The sequence below is a fragment of the Cnephaeus nilssonii genome, assembly GCF_951640355.1.
Source record: "Cnephaeus nilssonii genome assembly, chromosome: 1".
NCBI classification, from domain to species: Eukaryota; Metazoa; Chordata; class Mammalia; order Chiroptera; family Vespertilionidae; genus Cnephaeus; species Cnephaeus nilssonii.
This window is the reverse complement of record NC_137072.1, coordinates 78,140,749-78,168,168: the sequence shown is the minus strand read 5'-3', so window position 1 is coordinate 78,168,168 and position 27,420 is coordinate 78,140,749. Positions and strand designations below refer to the sequence as shown.

General features: G+C 34.3%; 1 protein-coding gene across 9 annotated transcripts in view; it reads right to left on the bottom strand.

Annotated features, from left to right (window-relative positions):
- The window catches only part of EPHA5 (EPH receptor A5), a gene marked incomplete at both ends in the record, with an annotated part of 329,203 nt that overhangs the window by 26,710 nt on the left and 275,073 nt on the right, over positions 1-27,420 (bottom strand). For all 9 annotated transcript variants that reach the window (XM_079777090.1, XM_079777092.1, XM_079777091.1 and 6 more), the window contains 5 exons: positions 646-855; positions 2,345-2,406; positions 16,840-17,025; positions 18,260-18,385; positions 19,671-19,738. In XM_079777090.1, coding sequence (XP_079633216.1) covers positions 646-855; positions 2,345-2,406; positions 16,840-17,025; positions 18,260-18,385; positions 19,671-19,738 — 652 coding nt within the window. The remainder of the gene's footprint in view (positions 1-645; positions 856-2,344; positions 2,407-16,839; positions 17,026-18,259; positions 18,386-19,670; positions 19,739-27,420) is intronic.

The window sequence follows — 27,420 nt, the reverse complement described above, 5'->3', positions numbered from 1 at the left end:
TGCTGGAAAAGGGTGTTGATTTATGCTAATTACAATATGTTAGTGACCAATTTTCCAAAGACATGGGCTTAACAGTTTACATAGTATATAAAAAAGAAATCAGACATACCTTTAATAAATCAAAAGTTTTTGAAGAAATAACTCTTTTATTCTATACCATGTGAATCCTTAAAACATAGGTTTAGATATTTCTGCATTTGTTTTACAAAAGAAGATAGTGCAAGAGTTTAAGTTACTCCATAATGCTATACATGTATATATTCATATTTATTGTACATGTATAGATAACATATTGATTGTTTTTAATATAGGATATTCTCTATTTTTTACATTTAAAATTTTATATGATTTTTTACATTGTTGTATACAATCTAAATTTGAATTTTTTTTATTTTCAGTATCGGTAGGAAAAAAGTAAAGTATTGAGACTCATTAGGTAGATACTTTTTTATCTGAGTTTATTATATGAATTTTCTGATATCTAACAAGGAGCATCATCTGGATTTTTTTATTCCCCCACCCTCTCCTTTCCTCTCTCCTTTTTCCTATGTTGGAGAAATGCCCTTTTTGCTATTTCCTTTAAAATCTTTAAATATTAAATGCCTCTAGTCTAGGGAGTCAGAAATGCATTCTGTTAGAACTTACCCTTGTAGTGTAGGCTGCCTCAGGATCATCTTCCAGCACCCTGGAAAGTCCAAAGTCAGACACTTTGCACACAAGGTTACTGTTGATTAAGATGTTTCTAGCAGCGAGGTCTCTATGCACGTAGCCCATGTCGGAAAGGTACTTCATTCCAGCAGCGATGCCTCTCAGCATGCCAACCAGCTGAATCACAGTGAATTGCCCATCATTTTTCTGTAAAGACGATGTAGCAATATTAGTCCAGCCACACCAATCACTGGGGGGGGGGGGGGGGGGATATGAAAGGGTTTTCATTCAAACCCAAATTAATACTATCCCCAAATTCATATCCATATTCTACGTGAAGGAGAACAAAAAAAAGTCGGGAAATATATAGTTAAGTTGGTAATATTTATCACTTCTTTCCTTGGTCAAAGCAGATCAAGGGTTTGAAAGCCCTTATGGAAAATCCCATTTAATCGCCCTTCACTGCATTGCAATTCTTTTATTCTCAGTCATCAGAGGAGTGTGTTCATTACTGCAGCCTGGTGCTTGCCTAGGGTTAACACGGCACATCTTTGAGGTGCTTTAGAGGAAGCCAGCTCGATAGGCATATTGTTGTAAAGAAGAAATGGCCAGAGGAGATGGAGGGAGATTCTTCAGCAGCAGATGGGAGGGGAATGGCTGAGGAATGACCCGGAAGATATTTGCATTTCTTGGAAGCTTGCAGTCTTTTTCAGGGGCACTCAATTTACTGCACACACACACACACACACACACACACACACACACACACACACACACACAGAAAGGCTCACCCAATGATTATTTTAACAAAAGAAGATGATGTGACTTTATGAGACCAGGGCACTAGAAGACACGTATAAGAAATTTGGCAACAGAATCTGGAGAGCGTAAGGGAATGTGGCAGCAGCCCCCTTGTCCGCGGGCTGATGTCATATTCAATGCTCGGGTCCCTCTTATCATTGTCATTAATGCCATCTCCCATCACCTTTCCTAATCCATAGCAATAATCGCTGAGGAAGATGAAAAACTGCCAGTCTACAGATTTAAGCAGGCCTGCAGATGTGTTACATCATTTAACACCTGAAGAACTTACACATTAAAAAAAATTTTTTTTTTGAGACTCACAGACTGAACAATATAGGATCAGTATCATCTATTACCACATGAGGACTCTGAGGGCACAAGCGGCCTCAGATGGGTTATAAGCCTATTTAACCCTTACTGTAGATAAGGAGCATGGAGCTTTGAGACAGTTTTTCCTAGCTCTGCCTGATAATATGTACTTTGAAAAAGTTAGAATTTGTTCAAGCTTCTTTTTCTACTTTCTGTTTTTTTCCCTATCCTCCCTCCCTCCCTCCCTCCCTCCCTCCCTCCCTCCCTCCCTCCCTCCCTCCCTCCTTCCTTCCATCCATCTCTTCTCTTCCTTCTTTCCTTCCTTTCTTTCCTCTTTCTTTCATTTTTTTTGCAAAGTAGCATATAATTATGTAAAACTGTAGACACACATAATTTGAATTTGTATAAGTTTTCTGAAAAGAAAAAAATTCAAACCAAAGTTAACTTTTTGGAGTGTAATTATTCTCACTCCAGGTATTTCTATCTATTTTAAAGTTCAGCTTTAAAGTGGCTCAATTTTAACTTCAATGTCATTATCAATATATAAATAACACTGAATAATTAAATTTGCCTCAAATCTTACCTTTAAAAATGTATCTAAAGAGCCGTTTTCCATATACTCTGTCACTATCATCACTGGTTTACCTGAAAAGAAAACAATGGATGAGCTGCTGTTTTTCTACTTAGTATTCTTATCTAGGAAAAGCTTACCTGGAAGTCTTTATTAGTGTCCAAAGTATATACACTTTTGAAAAATATATTTTATTGATTCTCCACAGAGAGGAAGGGAGAGGGATAGTTAGAAACATCAATGAGAGAAACATCAATCAGCTGCCTCCTGCACACCCCCCACTAGGGATGTGCCTGCAACCAAGGTACATACCCTTGACCGGAATCGAACCTGGGACCCTTAAGTCCGCAGGCTGATGCTCTATCCACTGAGCCAAACCGATTGCAGCTATACACTTATTTTTTAAAGTCCTCTGTGTAGCAAGTAAATTCCTGACACTGTGATATCTTAGTAAAATGGTGGGGTCAGGATCACAAGAATACAAGAATAATAACAGATTGATATAGTTAATTGTCAATATAAAAATCAATTTACATAGACAATTAGTTGATTAATAAATATCATTTTAATAGATGTAATTATATAATGTACCAAAAATTAATATCCAGCAAAGCAATGTGAACATATTCATCTTTTAAAAATTCTAAATAAAATATCTGATCCAGTCTAGCGGCTGCTTTATGATCCCTTGAATATATGTTGTATTTTTATTTCTATGTTCTTATAACTCCTTACTTTATAGCTGCCTCCCTTTCCCCTCTCTGTCACACACTTATAATCTCTATCAATCCAATGATTTTTATTCTTCAAAATGCTGTTCTAATTCCTCTTGCTATCCAGAAACTTCTCTTGCAATCATCATTTCTGATGGTAGGGGTCCTTTTATATATGATATAGAAGCACAGCCTTGAGATTAGCTGGGCAGCACTGCTGGGCTCTGAACCCCATATCAATCACCATTATGTGATCTTGGGCATATCAATTCCTATCTCTGTGTTTCAGTTTTCTCATCAGTAAAATTAGTATATTAATGGCACCTGCTCATAGGGTTTTGTTAGTATGCAAGTCAAATAATTTTCCAAGGAACTTAAAATAGCACCTATAACTTAGAATTTGCTGTGTATTATTATTTTATAAACTTAATCAAACCTGTGTGTTAACTTCCTTGCTATATGTTAGTTGGCTAGGAGAATAAATCATACTTTATCTCCCATAAAATGATGGTATTTTGCTTATAATATGTCTGTGACACAGGAGAAAAATACAAGATAAAAAAAATCCTTGTTAAAGGAGAAAATACTTAAAATACGGTTGTTAGTTTTATCACTTCTCATTAACCTCATTCTATTTTAGAACATGCCCCTTTACTCTTCAATAAAATTATACTACATAAATTTTAAGTGCTAATTTAAACTATTTTGAGATTAGTAAAAGGAGACTTTATGACAGGAAAATTACTATCATATACATCTATTAACTTTTATGCATTATGAAGAGAAAACAAGGCCTGTACAATCATGAAATGCATTATAATTAACTTAATGGCATTCTCCAGAAGGACATCTGTACTTTACTTGAGAAGTGATTAATTCAAGTCACAGAAATGGAAATTGCATGCTTATCCACTCACCATCATCCAGAAGTGTAAAGAGATGTAGACAGTAACACAATTACCTATAAATAAGGAATGACTAGGAAGTAAAAGGATTTTTCACTCCAAAGTCACTTAAAACTCACTGTTTAGAATACTGAGGTAGATTAGTCTTGTTCCTCACTCAGGTAATTATCTTCTTTTAAAATATTTTAGGGGCAATATTCTTTTCATGGAATGTGACAAGTATATTATAAAGGCAGACACATTTTTCTCCTCCCTTTTTAAAGTTTAGAAAAGTTATAAAAATAAATTCGTCTAAAATAAGTCATTTGGCATATAATTATAGATGCCTACATTGGGTGAAACATCATATATGCAGAGAATATGCATTGAAGATGTCATTCTATATGAACTTTGAAGACTGAAAGGGTCACTGATATAATAAAAGGTGATAGATATTCCAGGAAGAAGAGGCAGCATGTGCCAAGGGATCTTGTCATGAAAGAACCCATCAAGTTCAAATAGAGCCATATATTTGATTTTTTTGAAGCGCTCTGGATTTTTTCTTTGTAAATCAGGAAGTGACAGGAGATGAGTTGGGGAAAACTGATTTTAAAACTGACTGGAAATACAATATCTTTGTAGGTGTTTTTTTTTTTTTTTAAGATTCATATTGCATTTGTAAATGGCTCTGACAACACAAGAATAGAAAAGATTATAAATGTTTTGTGTTTTTTCTTAGTATATATGTAATCTAAGTTCAGGAATAGAGAAATGCTTCCAATTTAACTTTATTTTAATGATATTGTCACACCCGTCTTAATGAACTTCACACAAACTCTAAGATAGATAAAAATTCTGCTTTGAGTCTCTTTAAGTCCCATTCTTACTTATCAGAGCCCATTTCAGTCTTTTGTTAATGTTGAAGTCCCTTTTCTTTCAAAAGTCCAGAATTAACATCTATTCCGCAAGGGGAATAGCCAATATATTTGATAACTGCTTTGGCACAGTTACCTATGTGACAGAAATTACACATGCCATATGCTAGAATATCCTGGAATGTCCTGTTGTACCAAACATCACCCTTTCATTTGCCCCATTTTGGGAATTCAGAAATACCCAGGGATGAAGCTGAGCAGGCAGATAGTAAGGACACCTGGGGGTCCAGTCATCAGCTTGTAATCAAGCACAATAGAACTATTTCAATAAATTTACAGTTAATATCCCTGGATGGTGTTTCTCTGTGGTTAGGGCATTAGCCAGGGAACTGAAGGGTGGAGGGTTCCATTCCCTGTCCAAGGCAATTACCTGCAGGTTCATTCCCTGCCCTGGTCAAGGTGTGGGAGGCAACCATTCTCTCTTTCACCTCTCTCTCTCTCTCTCTCTCTCTCTCTCTCTCTCTCTCTCTCTCTCTCTCCTTTTTCCTCTCTCTCTCCCTCCCTCCCTCCTTTCCACTCTCTCTAAAAATCAATGGAAAAATATCCTCAAGTGAGGATTAACCACATTTTTTAAAAAAATGTACAGCTAATAGAGCCAAAGGGCATTGCACTTGCTGCAAACAGTAGCCCTGGTCGGCCCACACTGTCTGTAATCAGCCTGTGATTCCAGGAATCCCTCTGATTCTGTCTGATTTCTTCTTTCACTTACAGAAATTCACTGAGGGAGTTATCTTACTGTAAAGAATGGGAAGAACTGAATTCTAGCAGATATCCAGGACTAGCTTTGCTTCACTGGCACCTCTCAGCTCCTACCACTAGAGCAGATGCCTTATCCATCAAAGCAAAATCTTAATTGCTTAATCTTACTCTACCGCAAGTTCTTTATGTCTCTGCCATGTTCCCTATAGTTCTACCTATAAAACTTTGTTCCTTCTCTCTTTGCCTATATATTTTTTTTCTGCCTACCCTCTAATTTTGTAGACTCTCTTCTTACAGTAATGGTTCAGAGGTAGATATTTGCTACTGTTCATCCAAGGTCTAATGAACAGGAATTGGATAGAATCCCCATGTAAAAATATCTCTTTGGGGGTAAATTTGTTCTTTAAATTCAACCCAAATTTACTGAGTTTAGAAGAAAGACTTTGTACTCTAAAGAGAATGAACTGATCAGAAATCTCATGGACATTTAATAATATACATTTGGAAAGAAAAAATATTAGTTTTTAGGGAGATGGGCTCCTGGTATTCATCCTGTAAGACTTTATAGATAGCATCACCTAGTTTTAAAAGTCAGATTATTTATGACAGTGTAGGTTGTAATGTCAATAACAAAAATGTTATTTGAGAAATATGGTAGGGACCTAAAACACCTCCCATATTTCAGAAAAAGGGGGAAAGCAATTAAAGTGAATGCTTGCAAACAAGCATGATACTTTTTTATGGACAAAAACTAAGACACTTCAGGACCCGTTTGATTATATTTCATGCTTGAGTCATTTTAATGCTAATTATATTTAGTTTGGCTTATGTTTTGTCTCAGTTCCTGCTAGCCTGCAAGAATGACATAGCAATAATTAGCAAGGCTTACTTTAGTCCTTGTAAATTCAATAAAACTGTATAAATCATTTTCCATTACCCAGCTTGAAATACAGACAAAGAGTAGATCTGCCAATAATTTTGAAAGCATATTATCAAAAATTCATATAAAGAGAGCTCATAAAGCATGTCAAAACATGATTTTAATCATGGACCAGAGCTTTTATATTACTGTATATCATTTACTGGAGACCCAGCCCAGGCAGAGTCTAAGTAGTAATAAAACATGTTATCTGTGGAATTCACATTCATTATTGATAATTATAAAGGAGCTATCATTTATTGACTTATTGGCTACTCTTTGAAATACATAATAATTTCAATTGTTATCAAAATTCTATAAAAATGATATGACAAAAGACATTTTTCAAAGAAAGAAAAGTAAAATTTAGAAAGATTCAATATATTACTTTGGTTGATTAGAGCCACTTGTGTAAGAAACAAAATTGGGAATCAAATTTATGTCCATCTGACTATAAAAGCTGTTTTCCTTTCCTCCATACTATGCCTGTAATTTCAAAATATTTATTTTAATTTGAAATTTTATCTTTACATCTCATGAATATTTACTCTTTTGTATTAATACAAGCTTGCTAATCATGACTATGTCATACCAAACTACTCAACCACTGATGGCAGGTCTGGTGGGAATTCAGCTTCTTTCAATAAATATGTTCTTACATTCATGATCTATACTAATAAAAGGGTAATATGCTAATTAGACAGGACATCTTCCAGACATCCTTCCGGAAAGAGCCATGGGGCTGAGGCAGAGGCAGTTAGGGGTAATCAGGCTAGCAGGGGAGGGTAGTTAGGGGCGATCAGGCCAGCAGGGGAGGGCAGTTAAGGGCAATCAGGCCAGTAGGAGAGGGCAATTAGGGGGTGATAAGGCTGGCAGGCAGAGGCAGTTAGGGGTGATCAGGCAGGCAGGCAGGCGAGTGGTTAGGAGCCAGCAGTCCCGGATTGTGAGAGCATTGCCTGTGGGATTGGGCCTAAACCAGCATTTGGATATCCCCTGAGGGGTCCCGGATTGGAGAGGGTGCAGGGCTGAGGGACCCCCCCCCCCCCAATGCACAAATTTCATGCACCAGGCCTCTAATCATTACATATATATGCTGAGAGTGTTCCGACGTGTTCTATAGTGAAATGGTTTCAGATTCTACTTTTATGAGATATCCATAGTAATCAAAGTCATAGAAGCAGAAATAAGAAAGGTGGTTGCCAGAGGCTGGGGCAAGGAAGAAAGGAGGAATTGTTGATCAATGCATACAGAGTTTCAATTGTTATCAAAATTCTATAAAAGTGATATCACAAAAGACTTTCAGTTATTCAGTATGGAAACTAATAAAAATAACTATATAATGTGCTTATAAATAATACTGTACTGAACACTTAAAAATTTAAGAGGGTAGATTTCATATGTGTGTGTTTTTTTCCTGCCACAATTTAAAAATTGAGTTTGTTTCATCAGTACATGATTTTTGGTGCCAATGTCCATCACAAATCCAAGAGAGGAGAGAGGGAGCCACTTTTGGTAATTTAATCCTTTTCCATAACATCTCAGAGTTAGGTGAAACAAACTTTGGGGAATGTTGATGTAGATCTACCCTTGATTTTCAGACTAAGGTCCTTGACGAACAGCACAGTTATCAGCTGGGAGCTTGTTAGAACAGCCAAATGTCAGTGCCCGATCCTATTTATTGAAACAGATTATGCATGTTAACAATACCCTCTGAGGCACATTACATTTTGAGAAACAATGAACTAGACCATATCAAAAGAGTTGCAGCTGAATCTTGGCTTATTATTTTATTTGCATTGATATCACTCCCTTTTCTGAAACTATTAACTCACCAACAAACACATGATACCACTTAGGACATAAGGGAGCATTTGATTTAGAAGCTTCATGAATCACTGGAAAATAATTGTCACTGGGGTTTGCTATGAAACATTTTACACGATTTATAAATAATTAAAAATAAGCCTGTGCTTATACTTGTGTAACTACTGTATAGTCTTATTTTACTATGCCATTCTATTTGGGTTGTATACCATATAATATAATAACACTTGTAGCTGTTAGAAATTACTTTTATTTTTCTCCCAAAGGGAACATGGGGTAATGCAAATATCATGATTCAATTATTCATGGTTCATAGCCAACCACAAAATGGGATCTTGTGCTTATAATAGAAATAGGTAATGTTTATAAGGTGGAGGGAGGCAAAGTATGGGACAGTTAGAATGATACTCAGATATTTTCATTTAATTATGGTCCTTTTTTATTGGTTAACACTTTAGGAAGGTAATCTATCTATCTCTATCTCTATCTCTATCTCTATCTCTATCTCTATCTCTATCTCTATCTATCTATCTATCTATCTATCTATCTATCTATCTATCTATACACATACACATACATATATATACACACATATATGTATAAATGTATATACTCATATATATATACATACATATTCAGATATATACATATATATTTATATAATTTTAAAATTTGGGAAATATGATACAATCGAAAGCCTATACTGAAAAAGGAGCATAAAAACACCAAATATCTCCATAGGTAGAAATTCCAAACTTTACATATTTTTCTCTTTTATTTCATATTGTTTACATTGATATAAACTTTTCCATTAGATATTCATTTCTCATATTAAAAATAGATTTGAAGTGTTCTGACATTAGTGTAAATGGATAATAATTAGTTATGGAAACAGAAATTATAGACTTTTCAGAGGAGGTGAGGACTCTAAGAATTATCAAATCTGATAGTTTTGTTTTATTAATAATGAAAATAACTTTAAAACACACATAGGAGCTACATTCTCTGTGTCTGCTGCCTCTGCTTCTCCTGAGTTCTCTCTCTGCTCTGCCAAGCTGCTCTCTCTAGCAGACTTCTTCACACGCACACTCCTTCTAGTTAGTAACCTGTATATTACCCCAGAGATAAAGAAGGCTAGTTGCTAACAGTGACATCAATCATTTGGGTTATAGAAAGGCACAGTGTTCCATGTGTACTTGCACCTGCTCGTGGTATCTTGGCCTTGGGCACCCCATTAGGCTCATGCTCAGAGTGACCTTGGCCATTCTGGTGTATTGACAACAAGGCCTCTGTGCTCCCATTGGCCTTGACTATCCGGGGACCCTGGTGTGGCTCTCACAGGTCTGCACCTTCACTTTATTCAAGCCTTTTCAGAGAGGTCTTTCTCCAAGGAAAATAGAATCCACCAACCCTCGATAGAACCAATCCCTAATATCCTAGCTTAGCTTTAGTTTCTTCATTTCATATAATATAAGTACATATGTTCATTCAGTTTATTTCTCCCCCACCCAAAGATAAGCTCCATAAGTCAAGAACTCAGGCTGCTTCATTTCTCCTGGATCCCACTGATTAGGTGACCAATTAACACTTTTTAAATGAATAAATAAATATTTCTTCTCAAGTGTATACTGAATTACATGAGGTTGGCAATGCACACTGTTTAAGAGTTTGGGTTTTGGAGTAATATGGAATTGTTCTAAAGTCTGGCATTATCTTATGCTTAGTTTTATGACATTGGATAAGGTATTTAACCTCTTTAAAGTTAATTTTTCACATCTGTAAGATGAGAACAAATACTAGTGTCCACAAGATAGCATTACTGTGCAGATTAAAGGAGTAATATAGAAAGAGCATTAAGTCTAGTAAATTATTAAAGTAATGTTAATGGTAAGTAGTAGTAATAACATATACAAGATTCTGTAAAAAGATTCTCAGGCAATTTCCTTTGTATGGATTTTAATTGTTTTCTAAAACACCTATGGTATCCTATATAATAAAGAAGTAATATGCAAATTGACCCTACCACCTTCACATCACAAGATAGCTGCCCCCATGTCATCACAAGATGGCCACCCCCACATTGTCACAAGATGGCTGCCCCCACGTTGTCACAAGATGGCCACCACAATATGGCTGCCCCCACCATTGTCACAAGATAGCCGGCAGGGGAGGGCAGTTGGGGGTGACCAGGCCTGCAGGGGAGGGAAGTTGGGGGCGAATGGGCCAGCAGGGAAGCAGTTAGGTGTCAATCAGGCTGACATGGGTGTGGTTAGGGGGTGATCAGGTTGGCAGGCAGAAGCAGTTAGGGGCAATCAGGCAGTCAGGCAGGCCAGTGGTTAGGAGCCAGCAGTCCTGGATTGTGAGAGGGATGTCCGACTGCTGGTCGGGACCGGGCCTAAACCGGTAGTCGGACATCCCCTAAGGGGTCCCAGATTGGAGAGGGTACAGGAGGCTGGGCTGAGGTACATCCCTGCCCCCAGTGCATGAATTTCATGCACTGGGCCTCTAGTTATAGAATAAAATTTTAAAAATTAAAATAAAAATTCTATATTACTCTAATTGGTTTTAAATACTTACATAATTTTAATTTAGTCATTCACTCATTTAATATAATTTATGCTCTTTTTAAATTATATAATGTCTCTGGTCCTGTGATAGATATCAGGTATGGGGGAACTATAAACATATATTAGTTTTAAGAAGCTTATTGTGTAGCAAATATTATAAAACACGTAGAGTTATAATTATGATATAATGTACAGTGTGAGAAATATAACTAGAGTTTATAAGATTGCCTCTAACTAAGAACTCATTCATTCAACAAACATGTGAAATGCTGCCCATGCTGAGCAATATACAAGAACACACAGGAACACTTCTGGAAAGGAAGTGGAGATACAGCCAAAGTATATCAGGTTAACAATTAAAGTATACAGGGTTAGGCAGAAATAGGTTAAATGACAGCCATTATTACCTAAAAGATAAATCCTAAGCAAGTATAGAAAACAGTGACAATAATAAGACAAATAACACAAATACATAATACAATTAATAATTAAATAATACAAGAATAAAATCTGCCCTAACCGGTTTGGCTCAGTGGATAAAGCGTCAGCCTGCAGACTGAAGGTCCCAGGTTTGATTCCCGTCAAGGGCATGTACCTTTGTTGTGGGCACATCACCAGTAGGGGGTGTGCAGGAGGCAGCTCATCGATGTTTCTCTCTCATCGATGTTTCTAACTCTCTATCCCTCTCCCTTCCTCTCTGTAAAAATCAATAAAATATATTTTAAAAAAAGAATAAAATCTGTGTTTCATATACTCACAACTGTCAGCCTACTTTTGCCCACCCTTGTCTGGATTTTGTTCCATTTATTAGCTTGTTTGGTGATGAGAGGAGAGCAGTGATCTAGTAAAATCTACCTGAGAACAGTAGGTGTGGAATGAACCAATGCAGGAAAATACCAAAATGGAAAGACTAGTTGTGGACTGCTGAGATAGCCCTGGGAAATATGTAATAAGGGCCTGGAAAACAAAAGCAACTTTATGAGAATGAAATACTATAATTGAAAGATAATTAAAAAATTATAGAATGTTCCTCTAATGTTTTTATTTATTAATTATAAAGAACTGTTTATTTTTATATGATCTCAGATTAAGAAATATAACAATGAATAATTTAAGATCCAATAGAAATATGCATTCAATTAATTTTGATAATTTCTATGGGTGAGGAAAAATTCTTAAAATAAGGATGCTGCAATGGAAAATTACATTTTTCTCCTTTTAATTTTATTCCTGAGTCTTTTTACAGGGTAAAAACTGGCACTGTGGATTACATTAAAGCATCTTTCATTGCCAATGAATCAATTAAGCCAGGACTTGTGGGTTTTTTACATCGTGTGTCATGAAGCCTCTCTTGAATATGTATCTATTTATGATGGGTCCTGTTTAACAACAAAACAGAGAAGGAATCTGAATGAGGGCCCATGGTTCTGGTGCATAGGCCAGTTATACAGAAAAGATGAAGGTTCATGATGGCACCATAGATTGGAGTGTTACTTCAGACTCCCTATCTCAGCTCCAATCAGAAAAATCACAAGATTCAGTTGTACTTATGTCTCATTATCTGTGTGCTGCAGGTTGAAAATAATTTTTGAATAAATTAGCATCAGATCAGAAAGCATGAAATTAAGGACACAAATAAAGTGAGTTGCAACATGGTAAATTAAAAACAAGTTGAAGACTTCCTAAGTTGAACATCAAGAGCTGCATTCATTAAGGGGAAATACAATTTCAATTCACATAGAACACAAATTAAAGACAGAGACATATTTAAAATATTTACATTTTGTTTTACTTATATGTGTAACCTCATGGAAGAAACATCAACTAGGATAATTGGTTAGGAGATGGGACATTTAAAAACCACTTTTTCAACCACAGTACGTACTATTATAGACTAGCATTTGCAGAATTTAGGTATCACTTGTTGATATTGATACTTGCTTCTATAAATAAAGGTTTCATGTGCATATAATGCATGTGATAAATTCAGTTGTTTTTCTCTGAGAAGTTTAGTTCTCTTAGTTTATCTCAGTCATGTTCCATTCACATAAGTTCAATAATAAACCAGGACTTTATAAAAGTAGGTGAATATTAGTTCTAATAAATTTTGAATGTTGCCAACTAATATCTTATACATTCACTTAAAAATATGGAGATAGCCCAGCTAGTGTGGCTCAATGGTTGAGCATCAACCTATGAACTAGGAGGTCACAATTCAATTCCTGGTCAGGGTATATGCCCAGGTTGTGGGATCCATCCCCAGTGTGGGGCTTGCAGGAAGCTGCCAGCCGGTCATTGATTCTCTCTCATTATTGATGTTTCTATCTCTTTCTCCTTCTCCCTTCCTCTCTGAAATCAATAAAAAAAAGTATATATACATACATATATAAATGTATTATATATATGCACACATATATACATATATAAATTTATCATATATACATACTGTATATATGTATATATATATATGTGTGTGTGTGTGTGTGTGTGTATATATATATATATATATATATATATATATATATATAGAGAGAGAGAGAGAGAGAGAGAGAGAGAGAGAGAGAAAGGCAGGGAGAGAAAGGGGGGCCCCGTGCACGAATTCATGCACAGGTGGTGTCCCTCAGCCTGGCTGGTGATCGGGGCCCATCGAGGCTGTCTCAACCCAGTCCCAATCGGGGCCGATTGGGACTGGCCGGCCTGCTGAGGGAGTGGGACCACAGGAGGTTGGCCAGCTGCAGGAGGTTGGCCAGCTGCAGGAAGTTGGCTGTGGGGACGCACTGACCACCAGAGGGCAGCTCTGAGCATCTGCCCCCTGGTAGTCAGTGCGTGTCATAGCTATCAGCAGGTCCTCTGCTCATTAGGTCATAACGGTCGCTTAGGCATTTATATATATAGATTATTACTTTTGCAGTTATCTTTTTTACTATGCTCTGAACTTCTCCATATCCATTTAAATATCTAAATGAGGCCAACCTCCCATGGTCCCTCCCCCCCAGCCGGCCAGCCCCGATCAGGATTGTGTGAGATGGGCCCCAATAAGCCCTGATCACTGGCCAGGCCGAGGGATGCCACTCGTGCACAAATCTGTGCACTGGGCCTCTAGTTATATAATAATTAAGTACCCACTCTGTGCCATGCCCATACTGAACTTTACCTGTGTTTATGTCATCTTTACAACATGACTAGGAGATATTCTTAATCCATGTCCTCAATGAAGAAATTAAGGTTGCTGAATGTTTAACTAACTTGTGCAGTCACATAGGAGTTATGGTAGAACTAAAATAAAATCAGATGGCTAGATCCATAGTCCATGTTCCTGACCATTACACAGTATTGTCTCCATCGTAGTAATAGTAATCTGGCACAGTTCTAAACATTACATTACTTATTACAGAAGGTCGATTGGTTGGCTAAGGAGTTTTACATTTACCCTGGGTAGTAGGAAGTCATGGTCAGAATTTGTTTTGATGAAGTTAAATTTGGCCATCATATTAAAGATGAAATGAAGACATAAAACTTTTCAAATATTTGCATGCTATTATACTAGGACTATCCTTAAGAACACTATTTTATATTAGATAAGACTATTTCTGCATAGGAAATAACATTACTCAGTTGTTACTATGATTCTTGTTCCTATGGTATCTAGCACCCTATGCTATCACTGATATCCTTTCAAGGTCCTTCCCTTGATAGAATATAGTCTATCAGATGAACTATAGTGAAATTCAAAATGTAGTTTCATTTTATTGTACCTGTGGACCTGTTGTTTATTTCATATATTCCTGCCTATTCATTCACATTGTATAAGCTCATAAAATATTTATTTTATTTTATTTCTTTCAAAAAGTAATAGTACTTGACCCCTACCTGCCTCTCTGTTGACCCTGCCCCCCACCTTTCTTTAGCAACTTGTTTGTTTCTATAAGACCTCAGGGTGCTCTTCTTGCTCCAGCAATAAACTCTCTGAGTTGCTTCCAAGGGGGTAATGATGTATGGGTGAGTATTCAACAGAGAAGGAAACATCTAAGTTTTGAAGAAAACCACATGTCTTGCAGATTATTTTATTCCTATGCGACATTCCTCTATGTGTTTTCTTACTGAGATGTGTGTCTCTTGGAAACATGGGGTCAAACATTTTCATAGCAATACAGGCTTATTCAAAAGTTCAATCAAAAGAATAAAATACCTAGGAATAAACTTAACAACGAATGTGAAAGAACTATATACTGAAAATTACAATCCCACTCCTGGGTATTTACCCGAAAAACTCGAAATCATTTATACACAAAGATATATGCACCCCTATGCTCACTGAAGCATTATTCACGGTGTCCAAGAGTTGGAAATAGCCAAAGTTCCCTACTATAGAGGACTGGATAAAGATGTGGTATATATACACAATGGAGTACTGCACGGCCATAATAAAGGATGAAATAGTGCCATTTACAACAACATGGATGGACCTTGAGAACATTATGCAAAGTGAAATAAGTCAAACAGAGAAAGCTAAGAACTATATGATTTAACTCATATGTGGAATATAAAACTGAAACTTATGCACACAAACAGCAGAGTGGTGGTTGCCAGAGGGAAGGGGGTGGGGGAGGAAAGGGGTCCTAATATGAGGTGGCAGGAGATTTGACTTTGGGTGGTGGGCACATGGTCCTATATACAGATTTTGTAAATTAGTAATCCACACATGTAACCTGTATGTTCATGTTGACTAATGTCACCCCAATACAATTTAAATAATTAAAAAAATAATAATAAAATTTAAAAAAAAATTTAAAGTTCAACCAATCATCACCATGATACTTCTGCTATGGTCTTTTGCTCAAACTTGTGAGAAGGTTTTTGCAGTCTTATCTGTGAACCATTGTGACTGAATTATGATTTGGGTATTAACTTGTTATATAAATATTTGTGTTGTTTTGTTTTTCCATTTTTAAAAGCTACATGGAGTAAATGGATATCTTATTAATTAAAATTTGTCGGTTGAGAACATTTATTAAATACACATTGCTTGTGTGCATATTTGACATATATAATTTTTTTATTGTCTAAAGCATTACACATAATTTAAAACTTGATTAATAGGAACTGGAAATTGAACAAATGCTTGAAAGAAAGTCTAAATAATGTTCTTTGCCACAATTTTTAGATGATTTAGTAAGTGATATGTAGGGCATGAATGATAAAGAAAGGAATGAGAATAAATACAATTGGCAAAGAAAAAATAGGTTAAAAGAACATAAAGGCCTCAGTTATGTGCCATATAAATACTTTATTGGCTGACTAAAAATTATTTGAAACCTTTATATTGGGAAGTTCACCACAAAACTACATTTACAAGACACTCATACAAATTTAAAAGAGATGTGAAATTTCTAAATATTCTTTAGTATAAATCTGCTTTGCTTTAACAAAATAATTACTCTTAAGGAACTTTCACCGTCTTCTGAGACTGTTGCTTTCCCTAGAACTATTAAAATACCCCAATGGGAAAAAAGATTGAATAAAAAAACACATCTGCCTGTAAAACCTACTTAAAAGGTTCTGAAAAAAGCAGGGCACCTATGGTAATAGTAATTCTATTAAATGTTAAACGTCAAGGCCTCAATAAAAAAGTTGAAGTTAATATTTCATTAGAATAAGAAGTGAAAGAGCCAGGAGAAAATAAAAAGTACCTTTACTACTTCTTTTATCTGGATACATTTTCTCTGGTGCTGAATTAATAGTAAATGAGTTATATATGTATTGAAAACATAAATAGAAACTCAGGTTCATTGAAGATAAGCTTTGACCAGAATCTACTAAAATACAGGACAATTACTACTTATATTAGAGAAATTATTAATAACATTACTATGGCTCGACCCTGAAATTAATAATAAGATAATAGAAGAAACCCAGATATTCATGATACATACACACATGCATGCGTGATTTGCAGTTGTACTTACTTTTGGTCACTACACCTTCTAAGTGAATGATGTTAGGATGATCAAACTGCCCCATGATACTTGCTTCACCCAGGAAATCTCTACGTTGCTTTTCAGTATAGCCTACTTTAAGGGTTTTGATTGCCACAGGTAATTCTCTTTTTCCTGGAAGTTTCAAACGTCCACTACAAACTTCACCAAATTCACCTTACAACAAAAATAGAAAAAAGTATACAAAATCATTTGAAATCCTTAATCTAACCCTATATAATAAAAGCCTATTATTCAAATCAACTGAACAGCAGATCGACCGGTGGAATGGACCAGTCGCTATGATGCGCACTGACCAGCAGGGGGCAGATGCTTAATGCGGGAGCTGTCCCCAGCCCACAGGCCCCAGGTCAGCCAAGGTGGGTGCCAGCAGGGGCCCCCTGATCACCCTGCCAGTCATCCCACATATCGGGCCTTATCGCCGGCCAGGCTTAGGGACCCTATCTGTGCACAAATTTTGTGCACCGGGTCTCTATTAATAATATAAAGCACTCAGAAAATCAAGGTATAGATGAAATAGAGTTAACAGGGGAGTCCAAACTTTGTTACCAATGTTAATAGAAATAAATGGTGCACTGGGAACAATCATCTATAAGTGATCATAAAACACTATTGGGGTTATTAGTTTTATCCATCTCACCAACAAAAACCTTAATGGAAATGTTACAACAAAATTAAATGCAACTGACTTAAATAATTTCCTTCTTCCTTTTTTTTTTTTCCTAATCTAGTAGTGCCATTAATGAGAAGAGAAAAGGAGAAAAGATTATAGCAGGACAAATCTTTTTTTAGAAAAACAATTGTAAGGAAGAAATGTTCATAAATAGAATAACTGGGTGCTTGAATTATGTAAATATTTCCAGCATTACAACTTATATATGTATATGTATAAAAACAAATAGTAGATGGTGAAACACTATGTTTGAATATATTTCTAGTTTATTTTTTTTAATTTCATAAGCTAGACACTTGCTGATTGAAATGTGAGCTACACAGAAGGTAGCATTAAAATATGATTCATTATATACCACTTAGAAAGCGAGTCAGTTACAAAAGATCAAAAACATTCTGTCTTAGCCTGGCCAGTGTGGGTCAGTGGTTGAGCATCCACTCATGCACCAAGAGGTCTCTGGTTCCATTCCTGGTCAGCGCACATGCCCAGCAGGGGGCGTGAAGGAGGCAGCCAATCTATGTTGATGTTTCTCTCTCATCCATGTTTCTATCTCTCTCTACCTCTCTCTTCCTCTCTCTCTAAAGTCAATAAAAACATACTTAAAATAAAAAAAATAAAAAATTTCGGTATTAGATCAGAACAATGACATATTACATTCTACATTAAGTCTTATCATTAAACACAAGTTAAAAGTCTGACTTAAACACACTGTGATACCTGCTCCAATAACTCTTTCAATGGTGATGCATGAAGCTTCTATCTCCTTGGCAAATTCATGGACAGCTTGATTGGGGTCCTCATAGGTATGTGGATCGATATAAGTTCTTACTCCTGGCAGTTTAACTGTAAAAATAAACGGGCATTAAAATACAAGTGCTTGTGCTGGATGAGTGAAATAGTAAATGTTATTAACATGCAACTGTGGCTTAAATCCCTAATCCCTATAAGTATATGAGCTATAAGAACAGAGCCTCTCCTGAATTATAGGAATCATTTGTTCAGCTATGTCACTTTTTAATAATTTTGAAATCTGAATAGTTGGCATGTACCAGAAATGTATACATGGTGATGTATATGAGTAAATACATCATTCAACACCAATGTTTTACAGAGGTAGTCTCTGAGACAAATAAAGACAGTTTCGTTTACTAAAGGGGACAATAAAATGTTAGTGGTTTACTTGTTAGTTAGTCTGAATCCCACTTAAATGATCATCAGAGATGACTGATTTTGGTTTTACAAAAAATAATTTAAAATACATTTTCAGGTGCTTTGTCAATACAACTTACAGAAAAGTCAAAAGAACAGATGCTCTACTTCTCACTCTACCTGTTACTGCACAGACTGTTATGTTCCATGAGCCTCAGTTTCATCATATTTAAAAGCTACCAACATCTGCCTCACAGTGTTGTTGTTTTTTAGGATAAGTGCGATTAATCTCAATATTATGAAAAAGGACTCAATGCTTTACAGCATGACTTATGGCTTTAATGACTGGCTTTTATGGGCACAGAATAGTAACAAAAATAAAAGAAACCCTTTTTGTCATTAACTTGATGAAACAACTCATGCTGCAATGTTAATGACAAAAGGAACATATTAAAATACCGTTAATTAGAAACCATTTACTAATTCTTAAAGCTCATTGATTTTTTTGCATTTCTTAAAAATATAGAATTATTCAACTTTTTGGAACCAAGGTTGCTGCCACAGGATCTGCTCAGGGAAAGTCCTGTTATAATGCTGCAAAAAAAAAAAATACTGAGAAATTTCATCCCTGTTATCTGGTGGTGTGATTTAACAACAGATTTCTATTGAATGTATTGCTAGCATTTATTATTAGCTTAGATATTTGGTTTGAAAAATAATAGCTTCATATTAAGCACAGAGTTTTTATTTTAATAATTATAATCAAAGTATGCTTTAAAGAATTGAGCGATCTCTCTGTTGCCTAGAATCAGCCACAATGCCCCACGCTTACATGATTTACAGAAATGTAACAAAACACAATTTTAAACCAATAAATATTTCAGTCAGTTAATAGAAATCTTGTCTGAAAAAAACAAAACACCATAATAATAATATGTCCCTGACATTGTGTACTTTTGAGTTTTTACAATTTGCTTACTGTGCCCATTATGAAAATGCATCTTTTCCTCTTCTGGGTCTTGTTTTGCCTTGCTGTAACCACACCGCCTGGAACAGAGTAAGCTACAATTAGCCCCATCTCCAACAGGTGAATCACATCAAGCCGGAAATGTGAAACACAATTGAAATGATTGCAACCCTAACTGATTTTCACATTAGTAGTGTGAAATAACACCAATACTCTTTTTTGGTCACATTACTCTAGCCAATAGCCCTCTCTCACTCTTTGTCATATTTTACTGAGAAGTCTGAATCTATCCAACTCATTTTAACTTCTCTTCAACATACACCTAACAGCAGACATGTTTCTATTCCACTTTCTCTGTTACTTATTTTTTTGCCAGCTCAGAAGTCACTGACTACTTTTTTCAGGATGAACAGCTCAAAATGTGTCTGATTCATTAGTCTCCCACCCTCAGCTCCTTACTCTATCATTTAAATTTTCTCTTCTTTTGGAATCATTAGTTGCTGCATGAGCTCTTTTCCACTCACATCCCCTCAGATCACTATCAAATTGACCACAACCTGCACTCTCTCTCAGCTCCACTCTCCAAATCTTAATCTCTCCTGTATTTTTTTCATCTACTCTCTAGTTTGAGTTCTTTTGACCTGCTTCTAGTACCTACAAAAATCTGTCCTTCAAAGTTTCACTAATGACATGTTCACGTCTAAATCTAATGACTTTTCCTTAGATTTTAAGCATTCATGATTGAAATCCCTAACTACTTTTTGATGTCTTTTGCTCCTTTCTTCATTTATGCCAGTAGGTCCTCTGCATGAACTTCTCAGGTTCTCTCCTGTCAGCCCATCTATTTCCATCAAGTTAATGAATACCATCTAGTACCTCTGGTTGAATTCTTTTGAAACTTATGCTCTTATTTATCATAGATTTATTTTATAGATATATTCATTGACATTTAAACTCAATAGATTTGATATGTTACATAATTAACTATATAATATTAAAATAACTGACAAAAATGAAAATATTTAAATTATTTTAGTGAAGCTCCAAGGCTATGAATTTACTATATACAACCTTTCATAACAAAATTGAGCTTATTAAACACAAAATTTTCATTTATTTCTGTATAAAGAAAATATAGCCAAAGTGATAGATTGACAAAATATTTTCATTACATTGGTTGAAAATTACTAAGTGATCTAAATGAAATGTCCAGTTGACATGTACTAATGAGGATAGGTTCTTGGTATATATTCAAGGATGTTTAATAAGTCTATATATATTTTAGTATAAAAATAAAACGTATTTTATTTTACATTATTTCTTAGTGAATATATATATATATATATATAACATAAAATAGATAAGACACCACATCTTTGTGCCATTTTTGAGAAAAATTATCTTCATTTTATCATCTTAAAGAACTGCCAATTTATTAGTGAAGGACAGCTAGTAATATTTAAATTTGCTTAAACTAATATATTTAACATATATAGTGTTCTTGGGTGAGGAACAATACACAATCTGGATCTAGTGGCTTTTCAAGTTTTATTCATAGCATTTAGGTGCATTTGTCATTCAAGAACCCTTCAGACATCTTGAAATATCTCACCACAGTGAAATAAAGAGAAGAAATAAATAAAATTATATTGCAATTATATTGTGCAAATTGATCTACTCAAGTTGACATTTAAATTATTCTAAAATATTGTTCATAGTTTCATAGATGTTATTTTTTCAATCTTTATGTATATGCCTCTACAGTAAAGTTAATGATACCTTCATTTTTACCAATGCTTTAAATACAATGGTGTGAAATCATCCTAAGATTTATGTTATTTAAATAACATTGACAAAATTTTTTCTAAAGATAATTCTAAAGAGTCTTAAAAAGTATTCAAGTTCCTGCAGTTTACATTAGAAAAGAAATATCCGATTATTTTTTGTTCTATTTCTTTAAAAAAATGTCATTGGATTTTTGAAGGTTTGATTTGATTGCATTAAATCTTTATATTTTTTGTAATAAATGGACATTTTAATGATGTTTATTTTTTTCAATCCATAAAAATGGAATATGGTTTCATTTCATTGTGTCTTTTTCAATCTATTTATTAATGCTTTGTAGTTTTCAGTATATAGGTCCTTCATATCCTTTGTTAAGTTTATTATGAAGTATTTTATTCTTTTTGTTGCAATTTCAAAATAAATTTTTTTCATTTCTTTTCCTGAAATTAATGGAATACTACTCAGCCATAAGAAAAGATGAAATACTGCCATTTGAGACAACATGGATGGATCTTGAGACTAACATGCTAAACAAAAGAAAAAGTTAAGAATCGTATCACCCATAGGTGGGATATAAAACTGAAAGCAACAAATGAACAGATAAGAAAAACAAGCAAAAACCCATAGGCATAGTCAACAGTATGGAGATTACTAGAAGAAAGAAGGTTTGGTGTATGAAAGGGTAAAGGAGATCAAGTATATGGTGACAGAAGATTTGACTTTGGGTGGTTATATACAGATGAATCATGGATTTGTACACTTGAAACCTACATAATCTTATTAACCAAGGGCACCCCAATAAATTTAACAAAAAAGAAAACAAACATCCATTTCATCTTCAACTTTCCTACCTTCAAAAAAAATTAAGCTTTCAAACTTGTTTCCTCAAATAGTTTTTTATCATTAAATACCTTATAGATACTTAAATCGCATGCACATTCCTCATATAAAAATGGAAATAAAACCTTGGATCTCATCAAAAAAGTGATTTGGGAATACTTTGATAAGGAGAAGTTGGCATTTTAATACCTGGGGTGAGATTTAGAAGGGCAATAGAGGTGTTTTTTTTTTGTTTGTTTTTTTTTACTATGGGCATCTCTGGAGCTCTATAACATATATGGCTGCATGTCACATTAACATATAAATTAAGTTCTGGAAGCTCCCCCCAAAGCATCATTTGAACAAGTTGCAGCAAGATCAACAAGTAAAAGTGCAGCTGGCAAAGACTGGCACTCACGGAGTGGGTCAGCCTCACTAACAAGGCATCGCGGGAAGCCTGTTCATTCAGTGTCATCTTCTGTACCTGATCCAGATGTATAATTTTAAACCATCAGACAGTCAATAAAAATGCCATTCTGTGCATAAATCACACCAGCTACATCCTAGAACCATTTTTTAATGGAAAATAAACAGTTTCTTCATTTTGCTTCCTATCACAATTTTAATAAGCTTTATATCATTGTACTAAAAATATCTGTAGTGTTGTAATTAGAGAAATCATCTTCTAGTCATTTATACTTTTTCTTCTAAAAAACAATGCTGTTGTATTTTTAGTAGTAGAGATGAGCATGAGAAATCATATAAAAGGTAGGTATAATTAATATTCACTAATATTTACTAAGAAGTCCTAGAGAGATGTGTAATATATAAATACAGCAATGCCTTTATAGGTAATATAGAAATCAATCTACTTTCTCTCACACCATCATAAGAATTTGATTAACACATCCTTGATGATATTAATGCTGATCTTAAAATCTAAAGATCATAGATTTTAAGATCATAAAATCTCAGCCATAACATCCTAAATCTGGACATTTGAAATGTCCACTATACATGAAATAGTAAATAATAATATTTATGTAGAGATGAATATGCTAATGAGTAAATTAGTTCTTAGATGCAAATTAAGGATTTGATAATACATTTGAAGTATAAATGCCAAGCGGACCAGAGCACAAAGTGATACACAGAATCAGTGATTTACTAAATGTCAGCCTTGTGGCCAATGAGGAGAGATGAGTGAATGGAATAGCCTGAGAAGAGTATAGATTCTTCCTCAATTACAGCTGCCACAGAATCATATGTTCCCATTCCTAGCCTACAAAAATAAAAACTGGATATACACTCTTTCACCTTAATTCTAAATAAGGTGGGGAGGGGTGGGATGGTGGGAGGAGGGGTTTGCATTTTGATTTTTTTTTTAAAGAGTGCACATAAGCAAGTACAAGATCAGAAATGGCCACTCAGCTATGTATTGCTCCTCTGTTTTCCAGTTTTATTAAGGAATACTCTCCTTATACTTTAATACAAAAAATATTCAAAAGGCAACAAATTGCAGTAAACATTAGATTATATATATTTTGTTTATGGAAAATAAAAGCTGCCTGTAATCTTAGCCTCTTTTAAAAGAACACATTTCTCCATCTATATACCCTCTCTTGTTCTGACATAATGACTTCAACCACTGCACAATGTTGTATGTAAGAATTTATTGCTGGAATCTTGAAAATAATAAGTTAAAACTTTTTGGGAAATCATTTAACTTTTTCACTTCAGGATTCTCTCTGACTGAACCAAGGTAGTTTTAATTAAAACTCAGCTAACTGAGCCTCATTAAATAAAGAAGTATATAAACATTAGCTCATTAATATATCTAATAAATACTGGAAATATATTGTTTTGTTTTACAGGAGCACATTCTTTAATAAGAATGTCAGTGAAATGCAGTAAAATTGGACATCTGATATTTAGGGTGCCTTACTAGCAGGACCTTAAGACTCTCATTCATATAGTTCTCATTTGTATACACAAGTACTGCGATTCTGAGTTCCTTACAGATATAAGTTATAAAAAATGCAACTGACCTATTATTGTTTACTAAAAATTCTCTAATATATGTATCAAAGGAAATGTACCCATGTTGAAATATAATTTTCTTGATTGTGGGATTGCAGTAGTAATTATACTGCATAAATGAGGACACAGATTACTAGATTCCCATCATAGATTCTATCAAGGAATGAGTAGTTATTACTACTCATTGATGAATGACAATGTGAGAAGCTAACTTATTTTTTATCTTATTTCTTAAATGTCATTTTTATTTCCATATCCTAAAAGACAAAGAAAAAAACACATTAGAAATAACACCTTCCAAAATAGTGCAGTACATATGAATTTGGCAATTGTTCATTAATGAATTATTCAAATCTTTTTAGAATTAGCAATAATAGGAAGACTTGAACAATTTTAAATACTTCAATAAATTCAAAGATGAATCATAGACTTTTCAATATTGAGTTAGATTTTAGTTGACTTAGAAATTTAATATAAAGACACCTTCATAAAGTATGATATCTGTGGACTGAATCCCCATGTTTTCAGTAATTTTGTCTTAATACTAGAACAGACAATTTTCTATTAATTTTTAAATTATTGCATAATGTGATTATTAGATATCTTAAATACAGTAGGTCCACTTAATATCTCTTATTTTCTGAGATTCCCTAGAAAAAGAATTTTGGAGCAATTTGCACAGCAAGCCTTCAATTAGAATTTAATATATTCTATATATTATAGGTTAACCTCACAATGCCTGCTATGAGAACTTTAAATAGGGTCTAGAATTATTACAAAGGGATGACTTTATTCTTTATGCCTTTTTCCTAATTTTATAAAGTAAAATAGTCCTCCCACATCACTCTCCAGCAGAAATTTTATGAAAAGAAACGAAATAATCTGTGTTAAGTGTATGTGAAAATAAAAAAATGGCTTACTTCAAATTTCAAGATAAGTTCAGTTAATATAGAGGAAGAAATATTATTCATTGAAAAATTAATATAGTAGTTAATGTTTCAATGTATTCAGGATACTTTTTGTCAGTAAAATTTGTTTCTGTTTGTAATCTCTGAATTAGAAGATACAGTTTATCCCTGTGTTTCTGATTAAAGATATTTTTAAAAATTCTAAAAAAATAAAGTGATTGTCTAAAATCACAAACAAGGTAAATAAACACATTAAGAATAAAATATCTTTACTTTTAGAATAGCAAACTCTACTTCCTTCGCCACTTAAGTTTCTCAGAAGCAGTAAGTAATATGAAAACACTAGAAAACATAAAAACTTATAAATGAAGAAACTAGTCTGACACAATGGAATACTACTCTGCTGGAAAAAGGAAAAACATTTACTCTTTGCAACAGCATGGATGGACCTGGAGAACATTATGCTGAGTGAAATAAGCCAGTCAGAGAAAGTCAAGTACTATTTGATTTCACTATGTGAATTTAATGAACAAACTGAACTACCAAGCAAAACAGAGAGACTCATAGATGGAAAAAAGGCAGATGTCTTGGGTGGGATGGTGAACATATTGAGAAAAAAAGAAAAAAAAAGAGAGAGAACTCATGGACATAGACAACATTGTGGTGATTGTGGGGTGGAAGAGGGCAGAGAGGGGATAAATGGTGGAAAAAATAAAATGAAATAAAATAAATAAATTAATTAAAGATAAAATTTCAGACTGACATATAATAATTATTATGCTATAAATATATATTCTTTCTGTAATCATAAACACAAATGAATATAAAAAGATAAATTATGTTATTTATAATGTTATATTTGAAATTACACACATTAAAATCTTATTTACATTAAAAACAATGAATTCAAGCCCTAGCCGGTTTGGCTCAGTGGATAGAGCGTTGGCCTGTGGACCAAAGGGTCCCAGGTTTGATTCCAGTCAAGGGCATGTACCTCGGTTGCAGGCTTCTACCCGACCCAGGCCCTGGTCGGGGCTTGTGCAGGAGGCAACCAATTGATGTGTTTCTCTCACATTGGTATTTCTCTCTGTTTTTCCCTCTCTCTCTAAAAATCATGGAAAAATATCCTCAAGTGAGGACTAAAAAAATAAACAAATGACTTCAACACTGAATGTTTATAAATATAGATTTTTTAAATATTGAAACAATGTTTAGTCTCAAGCCAGTTGTGATGGCATAAAGTCAAAGATCACTAATAAAAAATACCTTTGCTAAAATGTAGGCAGTCTTGGAGATAGGGTGCCAAAAATCTAGGCATATGTGTTTCATTCAGAAATATTATAGAAATATTTTCCATCACTGGGTAGCTTTCAGTCAAAGCAGGAAAATATTTGAAATATTACCATTATGTGTATTTGTACAGATTGTACCACAAAGTGGGAACCCAGAATAATGAAAAGTAATTTGAGATCAAAGGTGACATCATGTAATTACCAGTTTCATCTTATAAATGGCACATCATACATTTGAAAAATAATGGAGCAAAGCTGCATTGAAGAACCAAAGATCCATATCAATGGTTGTGAAATTATGCTTCTCAGACCCTGAAATTTCCACAAGGCATATCAAGGTACTTCTAAAAGCCAGTATATTTACAATAGGCAATTTTCATGTTTATGCATTGCATTATATTAAGGTCAAACTAAGCAAACAAATATTCATAAATAGCTTTTCAAAAAATAAAAGACAAAAGATTCCAAAAATTCAAAATATCTAACAATCTCTGTTTTATAAATGTAAATATATCTGCTCACAAATGACAATGATAGAATGCTCCTTGGGAATTATGTATGTGTTAATTGAAAAATGCTGCTGTGATTTCACATTCAAAATTAGGTGACAAGATAGAAGGTCGAACTCCTCAGTATTTTGCTGACTCTACAAGAAAAAATATTCTTCTCAGCCTTATTTTCCACTTTCCAAGGTTGTTTTCTCTCCAAAGGCATCAGATGAAAGCCTTTAGATTAAGCAAAGTATCTTTAACTAAAACCTCATAGTGACTTTAAATTATAAAGCACAGCAATAAAAGCATGTTTAGCTTTCATTTTTCCCTGGTAGTAATTTTGGATAACTTTCTTACTGTCTAATTTATGTAATCTCAATTAAACTTTTCTTTTGCTTTAGTTTGTTTTGTTTTATTAAAATGCATT